The sequence below is a fragment of the Phyllostomus discolor genome, chromosome 2, assembly GCF_004126475.2.
Source record: "Phyllostomus discolor isolate MPI-MPIP mPhyDis1 chromosome 2, mPhyDis1.pri.v3, whole genome shotgun sequence".
NCBI classification, from domain to species: Eukaryota; Metazoa; Chordata; class Mammalia; order Chiroptera; family Phyllostomidae; genus Phyllostomus; species Phyllostomus discolor.
The window spans coordinates 8,200,824-8,220,805 of record NC_040904.2 but is presented as its reverse complement, the minus strand read 5'-3'; the positions used below and the strand labels follow the sequence as shown (position 1 = coordinate 8,220,805).

Below are 19,982 nucleotides of genomic sequence, written 5' to 3'. Positions count from 1 at the left end.
CTAGGGTTCTAAAGGCCCATAGGGACTGGGTTTCACTGGCTTGGTTGAGCATCTGTTGTGTGAAAGCACTTTTCCAGGCGCTGTGGGGAGAGGAAGGTAAGGGTGGCGGGGCTTCTGAGTGTCCAGGAATTGGATCACCACCCAGATAGACGGCGGCTACGCGGGACAGAACGTGCATGCGATAAAGATGATTGGGGTATGGTGAGAATTAAGAAAGAGACAGTAGTAGTAGCGCATCTAACTCGAAGGATCAAGAGAAGTTGAAGGAAGGAGGTTTCACATATGTAATGTACAAAAATTAAAAATATAGGAAAATATGCTTAATATATACTAATAAAACCAACTCATCACATACAATTCAAATTTGCCTTTTGACACACTCAGACCTTTAAAGTGGAGGGATGGATGATAGGCGGATGGCACACAGAGCTGAAGTCCTTCCTCCTTCTCCACTCCCCATTCCCCTCTCTCTCCCTGAGGGCACCCTTATGGATTTGGTGCTCTTTTGGGGGGAACTGGCCCTTTAGCTAGTCTTTGGAAAACAGCTGCGTTTCTAGATAGAGCTGAGGGAAGGGAGCGTTGCAGGGAGAGGGGATGGCACAGGCAAAGGCATAGAAGTGGGGAAGTGAAGGATGCATCTGGGAGAAGTGCCTGTGGTTTGGTTTTGTGTGAAGCTCATAACGAGTATAGGAAGGGGATGGTGGGTCACGAGACTAAGAAGATGGTTTGGGCCTTGACCGTGGAGAAACTGAATTCCAGCGAGAGAGACAGTCCTGCATTTGGGTTTCTGAGTTGCGGAGGAGTGTGATGTGGCTTAAGAGGGCCAGAGGCTGGAGGCAGAGAGACTCAATTAGAGGCCGTTGCAGAGTTTACAGAGCGAGTGAGAAAGCCCGGATCCGGCCGTGAAAGAGGAATTGGGGTAGAGATCACGAGGGGCCCTGGGCAGGCGTGTCAGATATCTGGAGGAGACTGTCAGATGGCAGGAAGAGGCTCCTTAGCGACTGAGTGGGAGTGTGAATGAGTATGCGTATGTGCAAGCAAGCGCGCGTGCGTATAGAGTGTGTTTGCGTGTGGACGCGCCTCTGCTAAGAGGTCAGAGCTGCCTCCTAGAGTCAGGAGATGTTTACAAACTCGAGGGAAGATCTGGGAGGACGCATCTCTGTGCACCACCAACACCGCAGCGGCGGAAGAGCCTAGAAAGGTGAGGAGGAGCTGCCAAAACAGCAGGGGCTGGAGAAGCCGAGGGGCGGGGTCGGAAGGGGCAGTGCCCAGAACCAAGCCCTCTCTGGAGGTGACCCGCCCCGCCTCCAGCGCCCCTATCCTTTTCAGGGGCCTGATTCAAAGGTGGCTCCTCGTCGCTGCATCACCCAGTAGCCGACCAAACATTCCCGGGGCCAGCTCAGTGGCACCGGATTAGAGAGCCGGAGGGTACCAATTTCGCCCCAGGCCACACCCCTCCCGTCCGGAGCCCCGATTGGTCAGTGAGTCCCGTTGCTATGGCAGCGCACAGAGGCTGCCGGTGGCTCCTCCTCGCGCCTTCCAGTTCTACCTCCCTCTGCGGGGAGATAGGAGGGGCTGGCTGCGTCTCCATGGTGACTGCAGACGCCGCGGTGCAAGTTGCTGGTGCTTACTACAAAACGCCACCGCAGCGGCTGGGATCAAGTCTGAGCAGAGGCCATGTCGGACCTGGGCTCGGAGGAGTTGGAGGAGGAGGGAGAAAATGATCTTGGGGTGAGAGCTCCGGGTAAGGGGAGCGCGCTTCCTGGGGTATGCGGTGGTGGGCGGACCCCCGGAGGCCCGGGTCACACATAGTAGGGAGGAAGACCACCCCGGCCACAGCCGGCGCTGCGTTCTGGAAGTTGGTGGTGAAAGGTAAAACGTTATGACGTCTGCTCGCCACATGCTTTCTCTCTCTGGCCCCCTCCCTATGGCCCCCCTCCCAGAGAAGGCAAAGATTTCCACGTCAAAGTCCAAGCCCTTCTCCCTGCTGTTACCCTCCATCCAGGCGGTTTCCTTGGAAGCCTGGGTCCTCCCAAGGTGCCATTATGTTCTTGAACAAACATTTCTGCAGTGGAGCTCGGATCCTGGCTCCTCAGAATCCGAGTGAATGACTCAGAAAGCTGCGTCCAGGCAGCCTTCAGGCCACGGTGAGGCGGTCTCAGCCTCTCGAAGGCTTCCTGGAGATATACCATATAGGTCTATGATTGCGTGTTATTTCTTCACTCTTGTGGGAACTGTCCCAGCTCGTTGGAATTGTTGTTCCTCGGTTTAGGCAGCAGAGAGGAGGTAAGGGATGCACAACCAGCAAGCTAGGCTCTGTGTGAGCGTGTATGTCCTGTCCAGCGATGAACCCCACTCAGCCAGAGGGTGGCCATGTCCTAGAAGGTGACAGGCTGGAGCCTCAGCCTCTGTGTGTGTGTGTGTGTGTGTGTGCAGGGTACAGGACCGAGATAGTTTCCAATGAATGGAAAAACCTAGCCCTGGCTGGTGTGGCTCAGTGGATCGGGTGCCAACCTGTGAACTAAGAGGTTGCTGGTTCAGTTCCCAGTCAGGACACATGCCTGGGTTGTGGGCCAGGTCCCCAGCAGGGGGCAAGCAAGAGACAGCTGATCTGTGTATCTCTTGCACATTGATGTTTCTCTCCCTCCCTTTCTCTCTCTCTCTGAGTAAATAAATAAATCTTAAAAATAAATAAATAAGTAAGTCTTCCAAAAGAAAAAGAAAAATCTAGCACCTCTGCTGGGATAGATGCCGCCTGTGGCTGCCCGGACCCTTCAGCTAGCTGTGTACATCTATCTCCCACCTTCTACCTGCTTTGCTGCAGGGTGGGTACCTCCCCCCAGCACTGGAGCCACCAGCGCCGCCTGGCCCGTCGGGAGAGCCAGAAGTGCCTGGAAGTCACCCCCCACCCCCACAGTAGCCAGCAGCTAGTGCTAAAACCCAGCACAAGCTGCCGTGATCTGCACTCCGGATTCCCCTGCGCAATGAGGGCTGAGACTGGGACATCGCTGGGTGTCACCCGTGCCTGGTGACCTCCTCTTTCCTACCTGTTTCCCTACCCCCTGACTGGTTTCTCTGGGGAGCACTTCAAGAAAAAGTCGCTTGCTCAGTGTCTGCCACAACGCCTGCCCAGTCAGCTTCCTAATTTCTCTCCCCAGATGGCCCCACTGGATTTGTAACTTTTCCGTGGCCGGGCGTGGTTACCTGCCTCAGCTGTAAGACTGGGCCGAGGATTGGGAGGACTCCATGGAGTATTATTTATAAAACGCCTAGCACGTGGTTGGCACTCCCAGCGTAGCCGAGGTCACTGTGCTAATTTTATTGGTTGTTGTCGTTGTTGTTGCCAGGAGTACGAAGGGGAACGGAATGAGGCCGGCGAGCGGCACGGCCACGGGAGAGCCCGGCTGCCCAACGGGGACGTGTACGAGGGTGGCTACGAACACGGGAAGAGACACGGCCAGGTCGGACTCGGTGGCGGGAGTGGGTGGTTTTCTGTATCTGACACTCTATCAGTGGGTATTTGATGCAGGAAAGATATGAACCCTATCATCAATGTGTTTCAGGGGACCTACAAATTTAAAAATGGCGCTCGATACGTTGGAGAATATTTTAAGAACAAAAAGCATGGTCAAGGCACTTTTATATACCCAGACGGATCAAAATACGAAGGTAAAATGTTCTCACAAAGCAGGTTTTTGTGTTGCAAAGGTCTTCTTGGGGAATTGTCTGTGAATGTGGAGATAAATGAGAAAGCTTCAAGGTCTCCAGATTAGTCAGTCATTCAACAAACGCAAACTGTGTTCCTGGGTTCACAGGGTTGATGCAGGAACCAGAACGCCTTGTAACTGTGGGAAATGTGAGTGTCCCTGTGACCGGCACATTCTCTCCTGTGAGCCTGTGTGCTGGGGGGCAAAGGCAGGGGAGGCCGCTGGGCGAGCACAAACCTTGGGGGAGGGGGTTGCACCCATGATGTCAGATGCCCTGTGGCATTTGTCTCTGGGACGTTGTTTTTACCGTTTCCATTTCTGGTCGACCCCTCTTCCACCCCTCTTCGGAGGAGCACACTCTTCATTTAGACCTGGTGGTACCTTCCTTCCCTGAGGGCGTCTCATCAGAGAGACGTTCTGCCTCATTAAACCAGTGTTCTGATCTCTGCCACCCTTCTTTACATGCCAGTGTTGTGTCTCAGGAAGATTCTCGTTCCCCTGTCTCCAAGAGCCTCACTGCTTGCCGCAGGCCCCGCCTGCTGTGCCTACAGCTGCAGTCTAATTCCAACAAGGGACGGAGGAAGCTCCGAACCTGGGAAGAGAGACAAGTGGGGAGTGGGTGTGAGCCATCAGAAACCGTGTGCAAAATTCTATGTTCTGGGCTGCTTTTCCGGGAAGAAGTTCTCTAGTTTCATCAGATTTCCCAAAAGACCTGTGACCTAAGCCCTAAACTGTGGTGGCAATAGGCATGACCTTGCACAGGGGACGTCATCCCTCCCGGCCTTAGCTGGCCCATCTGCAGTGAATTAATTCATGTGGAATACTCAGAATCATCCCCGATGGAGGGGAGGCAGTCAGCACATGCCCGCTGGGTGCCCACGTGCCTGTGGGATCTCTGAGCACCACTTCTGAATGAAGGTGAAATATCCTTGGGGCGCAAGCTCAAGCTCACTGTCTCCCTGCCAGGTGAAACCGGAACCCAGGAATTCTGCGACAGGGTTCCTGCCAGAACCTGAGGCCAAGCTGCACAGTGTCAATCTCTCCCTGCCGGAGACGGAGCTTCCGTTCTGTTCTGTAGGTCTTAGCGGGCTTGCCCCAGAGGACACACCCGCTGCTCTTTAAGTCAACCTTGAACATTTTAACTCAGGGTTTAATTTATTTCTTCCCAAATCCTTATGAACCTGATCTCCCTGTCGTCATTTTTTATTTCAGTGTAGATGTTCATACACTTTGAGCACCATATAAGTATATGTAACAAAGATACTCAGAAAAAGGGGTTGAAGAACATCTTAACTTGGAGGTTAGCTAACATGTAAAACTTCTTTGGAAACGGTTGTACATTTTTGTTTATTTTGTACAATTTTGCAGTGTGCAGGGTGCAGCGACCCCTCAGTCCCTTCCCTGAGGTCAGAAGCTGCAATGCTACCTCGGTCAGTGAACTGCTCTCCAGTCACAAAGTCTAAGTGAGCACATAGCTGACTTCTTCACTGTCTTTCGGCTGACCGCCGCTGTCAGGGACAGAGGATGGGCTTCTGCAGGTTGGCGAGCATGTTCAAACTGCACCCGAGGCGCAGGGTACGGTGCAGTCTCTCCCAGGTGCCAAGGCACAGCTGGTTAGGGAGCCCAGGAACGGGCAAAGGCTGCGGTGCTGTGACAGGAGGGATCTGGGGGGCATTCTTAGGTAGACGGTCAACTGGACCAGAGGCAGGGAAGTAGGGAGGCTTAGAGGGTGGGGGATGAGGTTGGAGGGGTGAGTGGGTGTCAGAGACCGAGGGCCAGTGAGGGCTGGGAGGTTGGGAGAGGAGAGGAAGGGAGCCTTACTCTCCATGCTGGTCCTGTGGCCTGCCAAATGCAGCCGATACATGGAACCATGTTTAATAATGAAATTGTGCAGAAATAAGATGGTAGGACTCGAAGTTGTCTTTTCTGGAAGCTCTCAGATGGCAGGAGCTGGAGGAAGAAGTGGGTGCCTGGCTCCTGGGGTGCTTGTGGAGAGGAGAGCATGACACGTTGAAACCAAACACACCCTGATCTGGTTTTTAGCTCTGCTCTGTGACCTTGGGCCGTGTGCATGATCTCTCTGGTTTTTGGGCGCTGCCTCTGCAAAACCGTGTTTTGGTTTATTTTACATCTGCAATGAGGTGGCGAGTGCAAGACCCCAGCTGGCGGGTCTCCAGAAACGCCAGCTTCCTTCTCTTTCGTGTTTCCCTGACCCAGCAGCTGGGGTGGGTGGGGAGGTTCCAGCAGGGCAAACCAACGACCAACTGTGCTTCAAATGGGGGAAGAGCATCTTGTTCTCCTTTATCTTGCGAGGGCCTTCACTTTTCAAAGGTCTTTAATCTCCAGAGCACCACATCTGGAGGGAGCCACGGGGGAAAAGGTGGATGGAGAGATTTGTAACTGACAGGTGCTCCGGCAGAGAAAAATGCAGCCCAGGCCACCACCCACTCACCACCAACCACAGGGGTTTCTCCTGGAAAGAAACCTCGTTGAAAGACACTTTATTCTTGATATGACCAAGAATGATGAAAGAGTACGGGATTAGGGGTAGAAAGACTACAAACAAAAAGTTCAATTTAAATATAAAGCAACAGCAATAAACGTGTTACAGGGCATTCACTGCAGAGGGAGGAGCCTGGCTCGGAGCTGCTGTGAGCAGCCCCAGCCGATGGGTGACCTTCCTGTCGGCTGCCCTCCTCGGTCTGCAGTTCACGCCTGTCGTCAGTGAGAGTCCAGGTGATAAGTGGCATCAGGGGGCCGTGATCCGCTGGGCAGAGTCTCTGACAAGTTGTCAGGGAAACTGGGACTTTTACAGAAGTTTGCTTACCCATCCTCTCTGGCTTGAAGTTTAGTGCCTCTTGCAATTTATTTTTTTTCTTTCCTTTTTGAAATTTTTCTGCAACACACATATTTTTCTTGCCGAACGACCCTGGAGGTCAGCTTCCGTGTTGGTTTTTAGGGCAGTTGTGGACTTTGGAGACACCTCTATGAAGGTTCTTTCAAATGTGAGCTGTAAGGTTTGAAGACACTGAGTTTTCGGCGAAGAAATACCTTCAGTGCCTCCTGACTGATGACATTCATGAGCTAGATTGCTGTTGTCCTAATGGCAGAGGTGTGGTGGGAATTTTAGGATCGCTTTACTGATTACAATATGTCCCATCATGTCAGCAAGAAATGAGCAGGACTGTGCACGTGGGTGGGCAGGAAAGGACACCCGGGGGAGGGAGGAGTCCGCCCAGAGGCCCGGTTGGCAGAGGCACAGTGTCCGCTCGCACAAAGCTGCATGCCGTTGGGGCTGCCCGGGGCGGCTGGGCTGGAAAGGTGCATCGCAGCCAGGTGGCGAGGTGGAGGATGGGGTGAAATGCTGGCATGTGGCTGAGGGTCAAGCCTCAAGGGACTGCTTGGTCACTGAACACACACAAGGCAGAGGAGCGTGGGGTTGGGCCCGCTGGCAACAGGGCAGACAAACGCTGGTTCGAATCCTCGCTGTGCTGCTGGCCGGCTGTGAGACCGGCTGTCGGCACACGCAAGTCTCTGTGGCCCCATACACACACCTGCCCGGCGGGCTCAGCGAGCCCCTGACTCAGCCTCCCTCAGCCAGCTGCCCGCTGCATGGCTTCCGGCTGGCGGGCAGGGCAGAGGATGGAGGGGAGTCAGAGTGCAAGGAGACGGTGGCGGAGGGCGGGCTCCCTGCTTCTCACCAGGACTTGCTTTTGTGTCCTCTCTTCCAGGGGAGTGGGTGGACGACCTCAGGCACGGCCACGGCATCTACTACTACGTCAACAACGACACCTACACCGGAGACTGGTTTGCTCACCAAAGGTGCGGGTCTCTCGAGTGCTGCGGGTTGGTTCACGCAATGCGACTGTCACGATGTCCCACTAAGAAACGGAATCATGACAAAAGCCCACGAACCAGCTCTGCCAGGCCGTTCAAACCCTTCATGGCTTTAAGGCAAGGCTGCTGGACGATGCACTGCGGGGCAGGTGCACACTCGTGGGGGAGAGCACATGGGTCCTTCACCTTAGGACCCCGGGGGCATGAGAGACAAAGAGGCTTCTGGGGGCTGAGCCTCAGCTCCCAGGGGTGCTGCCCCTTCCGAACGAGACCCAGCTGACCGGAAGGAAGGTGCCTGCTGTGCAGTAGGCGATGCCCGCCCCGTGCGTGGGCGCGGCGAGCAGGAGGCATGCTTCGGTGGGGCAGCTATAGAAGACAGATGGTCGTGCGCCTGCGTCCACCCAGGCCGCCCTAAGCGCCTGTCTGATGCCCTGGAAAGCGTGTCACTGCTGCAGGACAGAAGGCTCTGTGTGTGCTCCCTGTCTCAACCAGGCACGGGCAGGGCACCTACATTTACGCGGAGACTGGCAGCAAGTATGTGGGAACCTGGGTGAACGGACAGCAGGAGGGCGCGGCCGAGCTCATTCACCTGAACCACAGGTACCAGGGCAAGTTCTTGAACAAAAACGTAAGTCGGCGGGAAGCGATGTTTGCCAGTGAAACACGCGGCACCCTCCTCCCCAGCCTGTGTGACCGTGTGAACGGAGGATACTAATAACTCAGGGAAACCCTCCCATCCCTCCGAGTGTGGGAAATGGGGCAGCTGTGCCTCCCTCCAAGCTTCCCGATACCCACAGCGGGCAGAGTGGGGTGCGGGAGGCTTGGCCAGTGAGTCAGATGTGAGATCCTTGTTTGTCAGGGACAGCTAAAGGTTTTCTGCCATTGAGCATTTGGGGGTTTTGACTTTGTGTCCCTTGGGGTACATGAGGCTGGAGCTGGGGAGGAAGACCTTGAGCCCTTCCTTGCCTGGTGGCTGTGGGACCGGAGAACAGCCCGGAGCGCCAGACCTTGGGTCTGAGGCCTCCAGGTCGGGGTCCCCATGCCGGTCATCTGGGGGGAGGGCTCTGTGGCTGCTCTTGGTCTTCTGTCTGAGCCCTGGTGGGGTGCAGGGAGAGCCGCGGTGGGGTGCAGGGAGAACCCCACATACCAGAAGCCACCACCATCCTGGCATTCGTGGCAGCTCCAATCTGGGGCCAGGCAGGCACTGTCCCCGAGGAGAGAGTTTGTGGAACGCATTGGAGGGGTCAGAGACTGACACCGGGAACACTTGAGTGAGGGAAGTAGCCTCAGGCTCTCTGAAAACTCGGTTTGCATTTACGTATTGTTCATGCCCTATCACAGACGCTCCCCTTGGTCTGTGTACCACAGTGCCTTCCCCTCAAACCTGCACGGTGCACGTGGGATTCCCAGCAGGCCTCTCGCGGGGTGTTCGCCAGGACAGAGACGTACAGATCATGAAGCAGCCAGTCTAGAGACAGACCCGAGTGTGCATAATAATTTAGCGCTCGGTAATGATGCCACTTCCAATTAATAAAGAAATGATGGGAGAGTCAAGAAATGGTGCCAGGAAACTTGGTAACCGTTTGGGAGAAAATTAAAATCAGAGTTTGTCCTTCAGCTTATAGATAAAGGTACTTTCTAGGCCAAATAAAGATGTAAATGTAAATGAGAAGATCACAGCAAAAAAAAAAAAAAAAGACAAAAAGAGGTGAATATTTATTAACTTTAAAATGAGGACAGAAATGTCCTAAACAAAAATATAAAGGAAAAACTAGGAGATTTTGCCCAATAAAAACAATCTAGATTAGAAAACACCATAAAAAAAAAAAAACTTAAGAGTTACATGATGAATAGCGTTAGGATATTTGCAACATTTAATATATGAAGGACATTAATCAATGTGATTTAAATGGTCAAAATGTTGGGGGAAAAATGCAACCTGACAAATACCTTAGAAGAGATGAGTTAAAATGATTTTTTTTTTTACATATTACAAAGATGTAAAGATAGAACGAGGTGTTCTAGTTCAGGAGGAAACACGGCTTTGAAGACACGGCGGCTCTGAGCGCTGTCGTGGGACTGGAAACTAGTGAGGCCTCGTTCTCGCGTGTGTGCGCTGGGCACACGGTTGCCCAGAGACAGCACTGCGGAAGGTTCACCCCGGGCAACTGCCAACGGTGCAGTTTTACCCAGAGCCTCCACTCAGAATGTGTCTCCAGCAGCGGTCCTTGCCCAAGGGGCATGTGGGCACAGCCATCTGCCCCAGTAAACGAGTAAAGCTGACGATAATTCCCCGGCGGAATAAGAGACCGGGCAGACAGCCGGTGCTGGGGAGGAACACTTGTAAATACAGGAAGGCATTCACGCGGAGTTTCAAGTAAAAATAGAGTAGGGGTCAGTGTGCACGTACATGAATGTGATCGGGTTTTTAATAAAAAAAACTTTCCATTCCAGAAGCAAGGTTACAGAAACTACATGAAAATATTATCAATAGTTCCTTTCTATCTGGTTTGCCCATGGCTGTTCCCCTAGTGAAGTTCTGTAATAAATACATTATGTTTGTAAATGAGATAAAATTAAGTTTTTTTCTTAAAAATTTATTTGTTTATTTTTAGAGGGGAAGGGAGAGAAAGAGAGGAAGAGAAACATCAATGTGTGGTTGTCTTTCATGCACCCCCCACTGGGGACCTAGCCCCCAACCCGAGCATGTGCCCTGACTGGGAATTGAACCAGCAACCCTTTGGTTCACAGGCCAGCACTCAATCCACTGAGCCACACCAGCCAGGGCTGGAGTTAAGCTTTAAAAGACAAACAAAGCAGGCCCCATACTTTGCAATTCCATTAGCCATCCGTTCACAAAAGCCCTCGCTGGTCCGCAGTGGAGGTCCCCAGAACCCTCTCGTGATGGGGGCAGGTTGTATGGTGGGCGTTTCTAAAGTTCTCGGACTTCCTGTTGGGCGCGGGCTCTCAAGAGTGACAAGTGCCCCTGGTTTCTCTCTGCCCGCAGCCCGTCGGCCCTGGGAAGTACGTGTTTGACATCGGATGCGAGCAGCACGGGGAGTATCAGCTCACAGACGTGGTGAGTGGCAGAGGGGCATCTCGTTTCCGCACCGGTGGGCAGGCGAGCCGCTCAGAGATGCTGAGCCCATTCACGGCCAAGGACAGGGGCCACGCCGGCTCCAGGGGACGTCCGCGTCTCCTCGCTCCTCCTTCGCTTGCATGTGTTAGGCCGGAACTAAACGGTGTCACTCCGCAGTTACTACTGAGGCCTCGGTCCGGGCTTCCTGTGCGGGAACCAGCCGCTTCCAGGCCCGCCAGAGGGTTCTGGACAGTTAGGTCCCCGAGGCGGCGGCTGAAGTCTGTCACCACGATATCACCAAATTCATTCAATAACTCAGTGTTTGGGGGGTGTCCAGATGACTCGCGCTGAGTCAAATTTTTCTTTCTTTCCGGTTCTTAACATTGATATTAATGCCGAACTGATATTCTGTGTTCGCATTAGCACTAGCCCGCTGATTTGCTATTGTTAGGGTGGGGGTGATGCGGGGGCGTGTTGGGGGGTGTCTGTGTCTGTGCTCCCGCTGCTGTTGACTGGCCAAGGCCTGTAGGTAATAGGCCTTTTAGTAAAACACCACGCACATCCCCCAGCACCCCTGACCCAGGCACAGCTAGGGCACCCCGCCGCCCTAACAGGCCCTCGGCCCCCTCATCTCCCGGTTCCTTCTCCTGTCGTGTTCCACGTCCTTTGTGCCCCTCCACCACAGCCACTTTGTTCCCCACCACTGCCTGTGGTTCCTGCAGGTCTGCGAGTAGGTGTCCACCTCCTTTGCCGTGACCAGCACCCCAACAACCTGTCCCCTTGGCCTTTTCCCCTGGCTTTGCTTCATCGCCCTTTTGCTCCGACGGACATGAGTCCTGGCCAGGGTCGCTTTTTCAGTTAACTATAAAATACAAACTAGCCACAATGCTTGGTTTTGTTGCTAAAAATGAGGCCCCCCCCCCCCCCCCAGCATGGTGTCTTCTTGGTTCCCAGGCGCCTAGTCTGAGGGTGAGGAGGGTTCCCGGGAGTCATCAGGGACATGTCCCCCGCCCGTGCGGTTCCACCGCTCAGCGCACTTGTCTGTGTGTGGGTGACCTGTACGCTAGTCAGGAACTCAGCGCGCTCGGGCTTCGTGGCTGGACTGTGTGGGGTGGGAGGCCTCGCATCGGGCCCCTGCCGGGACCTGCCTGCTGAATGTAGTGACATCTAAGGAGGGGAACGCTGATGGGACCGCCCCCCTCGTGCATGCCCCCTCTGCAGGAATCACCCATGAGCCAATGCAGGCGACCTGGGGGCCTTTGTCCACAGCCACCCTGCTTTCTGGGGGAGGACCCGATTGTGGTGAAACAGAAAAGCCTGAATTTTCACTTCTGGCCCCGAAAGGGGAATGCATTCCCTTAGAGACGGGACGGTGAACTGTAGCCCACGGACCAGACCTGGTGGCCGCGCGTTTTGATTTTTTTCCCAAATGTGGTAAACTGCACACAACATGGTATTTGTCATTCTAACCACTTTGAGTGTACACCCCGGTGGCAGTAAGTCCACTCACACTGTTGCTCGACCTCCATTCTGTCATCTCTAAAACGCTCCTCGTCGCCCCGTTGACGCTCTGTCGCCCTGACCAGCACCTCCCTGTCCCCTCCCCCGCCCCTGCTGACTTCTGATTCACTTTCCGCCTGTGGGTTGCCTGTTCTAGACATCTCACATGAGTGGAACCACACTGCTCACATTCGTTTGTGTGTGTCTACATGACTTCGCTCAGTACAGCGTTTTCAAGGTCTGTTCCTGTTGCAGCAGGGGTCAGAATTTCCTTCTTTTCTCGGCTGGATCATGTTCCATGGACAGACGCTCGGGTTGGTTCTGCCTCTCGGCCGGTGTGGATAGCGCTGCGACAGCCATTGGTGTACAAATACCCGTCTGAGCCTCTCTGTCCCGCCCTTTCGGGTTCATGCCTGCGAGTGGCATTGCTGGGTCATAGGATAGCTCCATAGATCATTTTTGAGGAAATTCCCAGAGTTCCCCACGGCAGCGGCACCATGGCACTCGCTCACCAGCAGTGCCCGAGGTTCCGCTGCCTGTTGCCGTAAGTAAGGTTTCATCGGAGCCCGGCCTCGCCGGTTCACTTACGTACCATCTGTGGCCCTTCCAAACTGCCGCGGCAGGGTGAGTGGTGGCCGCAGGCACCGGGCGGCTGGCAAGGCCCCAGAGAGTGGACGGACAAGCTCACCGATGCTCGTCCGAGAACAGTGTTTTTCAAAGCGCACGTTGTACCCCGTTCACGTGTCGTGGTGTCAATGTGGTGGATTGTGGGCGACGTTTAAGGAACTGAAATGGTATTTAAAGCAGAAAATCTCAAGCGGATGTTGGTAATAAGCCCTCGGGTTTTGCTCCAGGTCTATACTTCGTGGCATGGGGTTGTGACCTGCCGTGGACTTCCTCCCGTGGGCCGAGCGATGGAAAGTGGCTGCCCTGGAATTTTACTTTCTTCCTGTAACCCTTGAGACTAGAGCTTTAGTGTTTCCTCATCGACGTTATTACGAGGCCGTCTTAGCGTGCCATTAGTTCTTCGCTTACTGTGAGGTTAGCTTTATCCTGCAGACAGAGCCCCAGAGCGGGCAAACGTGGCCGAGCCACGGAAAAGCGCATGTCGTCTGGGTTGCCTGAACAGTTCCGGAGCGGGGGCGTGCAAGCCCGCAGGCGTCCTGGGCGTCGCAGGGAGAGTGCCGGCCCGCTGCGCCGCCCTTTTTCATCCCGGCTCCGTCCAGAGCTGCGCTCCGCCCTCCGTGGTACCAGGCAGCTGGCAGCTGACCCAGCCACCGAACCGTGCTGCACACAAATACTCCAGTGCAAGGACAAACCCGTCCTGTCGCCCGTCCCTTTAAGGATGCCACACCGGGTTTGCACAGTCAGCAAACTCACATTTTCAAACTTAACCTAGGAAAGAGGGGAAGAGGAAGAGGAGGAGGAAGCAGTAGTAACTGTCATTCCGAAATGGAAAGCTACCAAAATCACCGAGCTGGCCTTGTGGACACCGACCCTCGCCGAGGAGCAGCCGTCGGTGGACGTCCCTGGCCAGGAGGAGGTCCCAGGAATGGAGGGTAGGGGCCTACAGCAGTGGGGGGTGGGGGTGGATGCTGAGAACAGCTTCTGTGCAGACCCGCTGAAGGCCAGTCTCCAGGGAAGAAGACACGTGGGCGGGCATCAGGGGCAGCCTTTGGGGCCCGAGGCTCCTGGGGCCGGAAGGGCGGCGATCAGCGGGGGTGACTGGACAGGGTCAAGCCGTGGCTCAGGCCCTCAACAACCTTGGTTGATTCCGTGGGAACCCCTGGGCTGAAATGTCCCTTGGACCATTTATCCCCTCACCTCGGTCAGGGGTTGGCTGTGAGTGTGACCTCAGGAAAGCCAGCTGACTGCAGCTGGGTGACGGGCCCTTTCCTGGAGAAGGGTCTGGGCCATACTGTCCCATGTCCCTCAAAATGGTTTTCCTGAGAAGTGGTGAGACCGCCTGGGAGCCAAGTGGGCCTGAGTGAACTAGTACTAACGCACTGGCTCACACAGGTGGAGAGGTCAGGTGGTCCAGCTTCAGGCATGGCTGGATCAGGCCTCCGTTCTCTGCTCTCACAGGCTTTGGCTCTGCTCTCTTCCCATGGAGACTGATCCTCATTGACTTTATCAAATTGTCACCCAGTCAGCTCAAGAAACCTGGGGAACAGAGAGATTCTCTTTTTCAAGATGGTCATCAAAACCCTTGGGATTAGGGTCATCATCCCTGAATCTGTCACTGTGGTTGGGGACGGGATGCTCTGTTGGCCAGGCCTGGGCTGGAGCTGGGTGACTCACCCTGGGGAGGGGTGGTCCCCTGAGGGAGGAGCGGGGTGCTGCTCTCAGCAGGAGGGAGGGTGGGTACCACACAGGCCAGGAAGTAGCCACCCCCACCCAGGCTGGTGCTCCCCCGGACACGATCTTCCTTCGTTTCGTCGCAGGTGGGGAGGAGCCTGTGGAGGAGGCCCAGCCTCTGACGGATGGTTCCGATGGGGAGAATGAATTCCTGAGGGCCGGCGAGGAAGAGCCCGACACCTTCCGGGAGGAGGGCAGCGACTACGGCCGGGAGGACTTCCGCTATGACAACGTGGAGCAGGGTGAGCCCGGGCTCCGGGGGAGCAGGGGGCCCGGGGGGAAGGGAGGTGGCATGCACGCCGGGACAGGCTGCGAGGCTGGGAGCAGGTCTCTGGGGCTCCCCTAGGAACTCCCATCAGACCCGTGGGAAGGCTGCTGCCTCTTCGGTTCCCCCGAGAACCTCCCACGGCGGCAGGGGCAGTGGGGGCCAGCCTGCTCTCTCTCTGCTCTTCGCTGACCTCCATTTCTACCAGGAGAGCAGGCCCCAGCCCGCGGCGTCCCCTGAGAAATGCACGGCACGGCTGTGTGTTACTGCACGTTTTCCAGGGCTGAGTGGCAGGAGCATGCGCAGGGGCTGGCAGTGCTGGGAACCAGCCCTTTTTAAGTGGGTTTGAATGAACTACTAATCTAGAAGCTTCTGCCACGTTAGGTCCTGGGAGAAGGGTGTGACCTCGAGTTTCCTTGGGGCTCCTGGTTCTTAGCATCTTTACAAATCTCTCCCCGAGAGCTGAGGGCACGGCCGGCCGGCTCAGAGAGGGTTCTCTGCTTTCAGAACAACTCCCTGCATCTCATGTAAAGGGGCTATAAACTTGGTGGACAGGCCCCTGGTGGCCCGGGAGCAGCCCAGCCTCGGCGGTCCCTGGGCCCGGGGCCCCAGGCAGCCGAGTTGGTTTCTGCTGTAAATGCAGAACAAATACATTCCCTTTCCTTTGAAAATAGCATGTGAAATCATTAAGTCACACAAAGCTGTTTTCTATCTAAAGGCGTTAGACACGCATAGCTTTGGACTTGGGTCAGCCATGCGCCACCTAGTACGGTGGCGAGGCACCGGCACCGAAGAGCCGTGTGGTGCCGCCGCCGCGCGGCCTCGTGGCTGAGAGCCGGGCCTGGAAACCTGGCTCTGCCGGCCGGCGGCCCGTGACCGCGTGTCTCTCACGTGCGTGGTGCAGAGGGGGCCACCCCTCGGAGGCACAGTGCCCGGTGGCTCGTGTCCGTATGGAGTCTCGCCAGCACGGAGAGGCTCGCAGGGGGCGGCTCTGGGCAGGGGGCAGACACGGTGCTCGCTCAGCCCCCGAGGCACGGGCAGACAACCGGCAGGACGTCAGCAACGGGGCTGCCTCGTGACGTCAGTGTGCCTGCTGTGCGGCCTCTGTGTGACCGCTGGGGACAGGACAAGTGCACGACTCACCTGGAGCAGCGTTAGGGAGTATTTCTGAGACAGGGGCGCCTGCAGCCGAGTTGAGGCTGCGGGAGGTGGCAGGAGCGTGGCGACCAAGAAGGAAGTGCTGCCCAGACAGGCCGCAGAGTCGGGGTGGGGAGCAGGGCCGGGTCCCTTTCCGATGGCCTGTCCTCGGGAGCTGGAGGCGGCATTTGGACTTGGTCCTGAGCACCGTGGGGAGGGGGCCTCTAGTCCGGGAGCCCCTCTGGGGCTGGTGGGGGCGGGTGCCCTGGGGCCAGGCAGGAGGCAGGGGCAGGGGCTCCACCTGGAAGCCATGGTGGGGGAGCAAAGGGAGGGGACGGGATGAGCAATACTCAGGATGAGGAATCTGAGAACTGGGGGCGGGGTGGGGGGGATCAGGTCGAGGCCTTGCCATGGGGACTAGCCAGCATGTGAGGCTTCAGCTGCCTGACACAGCCTGGACAGAGGGAGCGGCACCTGCAGAAGGAGCACGGCCTCTGGGGGTGTTGGGCCACATCTGGAGACTCGGAGGGTCGGGCAGGGCGGCGGGCAGGGCTGCCGGCCTCCCCCTCCCGGTGGAGCTGGGGGGGCTGCTGCTATGTGTCCTGAGGTCACAGGACAGCCCCCACACAGAGAATTATCCAGCCCAGCAAGTAGAGAGTTTTAAAACAAAAAAGTTGGCATCGAATATACTCACGCTTCCCTTTCTCCCCCAGGAAACGCGAGTTTCGAAGAGGATGACTCCAGACAGTCCGACCCCCCCGACTAAGACTGGGCGCCAAGGGCCAGGGCTGCGCCCTGCGAATGCCCGTCCCTCCGGAGTTAACGCCAACTGGTCACTACTCTTTCTTACGTAGTTTGTGAAGATGGTTTACGATGGCAAATAAACGTTCTCGTCCTTTGTAGACGACACCACCTGTGCTTCCAGTCCTTCGCACGGAAGTGGCCGGGTCATCTTGCCCTGGGTTTCAGGGGTGTCTGTCTTCTAGGACAGCGAGCGGGGTGCCGCTGTGCATCACAGAAGACGCGGCGGGGGCTTCTGGCCGAGCTGGTGCAGTCCCCGTGCACTGCGTTTCCTCTCTCGGGCTGCCCTCAAGGGAGCTGGGGAGACACCCGGGCAGTCGGAATTCCTGTGTGATTCTCGTAAACCACAACACTGTAAATATGCTTCGGCCCCGTGCAAGGCCCAGAAGCTGCCACTGGAGCGTGCGCTCCCACCCTTCCCCTGGCTTCAGCATTTCCGTGTGATTTCGGGGCTCCCTGATGGGGGTCCCCGCCGATGGCTGGGGGGCAAGGCTGCCCACAGGGGTGGCCCTGGCCTGTGTGTACATCCTTTAGGTCTCCTGGTGGGCTAGAGGCTAACACCCAGGCCCCTTCACAGTTCTGGAGTATCGGCCCCTCCTGGCCCCCCCTTTCTCTCCCCAGCACCTGTTCAGGCCCCTACCACCCATCTCCCAGCTCTGCGTCCCCCTTTCTCCTCTGTCCCCAGGGTCACTCAGGGGGCCAGTGTCTTCAGTTCCCCCTAAGTGTCCTTCCTAGTTGGTCTGCCCAACCCCAGACCATGCCCTACACTTGGTTTTCATGTCCCTAAACGCGGGGCCTTTTTAAGAACAACGCACTGTGAACACAGCATCCCGCCTCTTGAAGAAAAAGCACATGGCATTATGAATATAAAGTTACATGGAAAGAAACACTTATTTAGACCAGAGACAGAAATTTCTAAAACGTTACAAACTAAAAACTTGACAAATTCACAAGCGGCACAGCATCTAGAGAACTGTCAGATTGTTACTGTTAGCTCACTCCCTAACACGACTCTGTCTCTGTTCCTTCTTTTTCCGTTTTTCTGCCCGAGTACGTTCTGGTCGCCTGCCCTTCTGACGACAATTTTGTAGCTTTTCTACGGGGAGGTTAGCACGACAGGGACAGCGGCTCCTTCCCTGTGGTTTGTGCCCTACTGAGGGGCCAGGGCAGGAAACAGCCTCACACCCCGACCTGTCGACCTGTCGCTGTCACAGGGCTGTGCAGGGCCGGCCCCTCCCCCCAGGCATGCAGTTAACCCCCACTGCTCAGGGCTGCGGTTGCAGCCTCCCGTTCCCACCTCGGCTGTACTGTTTGCACGGGGAGGGGCACGGGAGGGGTCAGTGAGAAACCGCCCCACCCCGGGGTACGACTGAGGACCCTGTGGGTTCTCGCAGACCGACGCCCCGGCCTGTGCACTTCCACCCTTGCGTCATCTCCGCCTGCACAGGCTCGGGTTGCTGGGTCTGTGGGACGGTTTGGACTGCGATTTGACCTTTGACCCCACACCTCTACAGCACAACCCTACCTTAACAACACGGGTGTCAGGAGCATTTCTGGAAGCTGTTCCAGAGCAGCCAGCAGTTAGGGACGTGGCCACGGAAGTCACTGGGGAACAGCTAGCCATGAGCGTATATCCCCCCACCCAGACACGCAGTCTGTCTCTAATCAGCCCACTCAGTGTTCTCTCAGAGGCACTCTAAGTGTGCTCGCTCTCCTGCCACCCGCCACAGGGGGACGTGGGGCTGCCTGGGAGATTACGGGGATCACCTCTGCAAAATACACAGACCCCATAACCGTGCCACCTCACCGTCAGGGTCTGGGGGGGGGCCTCCGGCTGGGGAGCACTGGCGAACCCGGTCAGTACACTTCACACCCCGTGCCTCGTGCTGTCCCCAGCACCACTGGTTCGGAAGAGCCCGAGTCGTTACCTGGCAGGACATCTCTCCTCCTGGGAGCGTCTAGGTTCCCTTCGCTCGCTCTTCTCTCCCGCATGTCCCTATATTCTGGAAGCTACAGCCAAAGGCTTGATGGAGTCACTGTGGACAGCTAAGCTCACCGCTCCTATGGGTTCCAGTCAGAAGAAAGAGCGCACGTGGGTGACTCACCTGGAGGTGCTATTTATCGTCCCCAACTGTCAACAGTGCCGAGGCTGAGAACCCTCGGGGATACACGAACGAGCAGTTTTCCGGGTGAATCACTATCTGTTACCGTGTACCCTTCCCTGCCCGGGTCCTGAGCTCGCATTGAACTTGGCATATTCCCCATTGCAGCCCTCTGAAAGAAGCCACGCCCACACACACACCAGTGACAGACAACAGCAGGCAACAGCAGGCAAGGCAGAATGTGGCGGAGGACCAGCAGACAAGCCCGCCCTGGGGTCCAGGGGGGACTGGTTCCGCAGGCTGGATGGGGGGGGTAGGGGGTGGTGGTGGGGCTCCGTGGAAGAGGCGGGCTGGACGGAGTCTCCGAGGAGCACAGAGCTTTGCCAGCTTGCCTTTTACTTTTTAAACTCTGTTTACGGTGCTTTTTACAAAGCAGACTTGCAAGTGGCTTAGCTGACTTTATTTCTCCTTTGGCATTCTGCACGTCTGTGGCATGCTGACGCAGAGCTTCCCCCATTCTGAGGATTTTCTTGAAATTCTTACATGATGGCTACTCACGGTTTCACAGTTTCATTTTTTTCACATTTAAATCTTCAATTTTGTGTGTGTGTGTGTGTGTGTAATGAATGAGGAACGAATGATTCCAACTTTCTTTTCCCCAGATAGCAGCCCCGTTTCCCCCACACTGTTGACTTACTCAGCTACCTCCCCCAGCCCGCCCATCACCCCATTGTGACCCCCCCACAGTCAGGGGGCCAGTTGCTGGTGTTTCTACTCATGCCCTTGAACTTTCTGTCTAAAATCCACGGCTGCTGCCACACTTGTAATCATTGTAGCTGCAAAACACGTTCTCATTCTGTTGCTGGTTTGGGATTCCTGTAGTTCTTCCTGGATGTCTGCTTTCCCGTATGAACTTCAGTACCCTCTTTGTGGGTTCACTTGGGGACATGTCATCTTTCTGACACTGCATCTTTCCACGCGATGACACAGCACATGTTTCTGCCCCCTCAGGCCCTGTGCCCCTCAACGGGCTGTGAACGTTCTCATGAGTCCCCATGACTGCATTCCTAGGTGTGCTTTGTTTTGTTGTCACAGCCAGGCAAACGGGACACTTTCTGTCATCACGTCTCCTGAAGGAGTTGGCATAAACAAAAGCGGTCGATGTCCGAACTTGACCTTGGAGCGGAGCCACTGGC

General features: G+C 55.9%; 1 protein-coding gene across 1 annotated transcript; it reads left to right on the top strand.

The window, feature by feature from the left end:
* The first annotated feature begins 1,557 nt into the window (after nt 1–1,557).
* Nucleotides 1,558–16,790, top strand: RSPH1 (radial spoke head component 1). The gene is made up of 9 exons (XM_028505240.2): nt 1,558–1,731; nt 3,348–3,461; nt 3,564–3,669; nt 7,439–7,529; nt 8,037–8,172; nt 10,552–10,623; nt 13,523–13,682; nt 14,568–14,723; nt 16,597–16,790. Exons 1-9 carry the CDS (start codon nt 1,678–1,680, stop codon nt 16,647–16,649), a joined length of 942 nt encoding a protein of 313 aa, XP_028361041.1. The 5' UTR covers nt 1,558–1,677; the 3' UTR covers nt 16,650–16,790.
* The last annotated feature ends 3,192 nt before the right edge of the window (nt 16,791–19,982 follow it).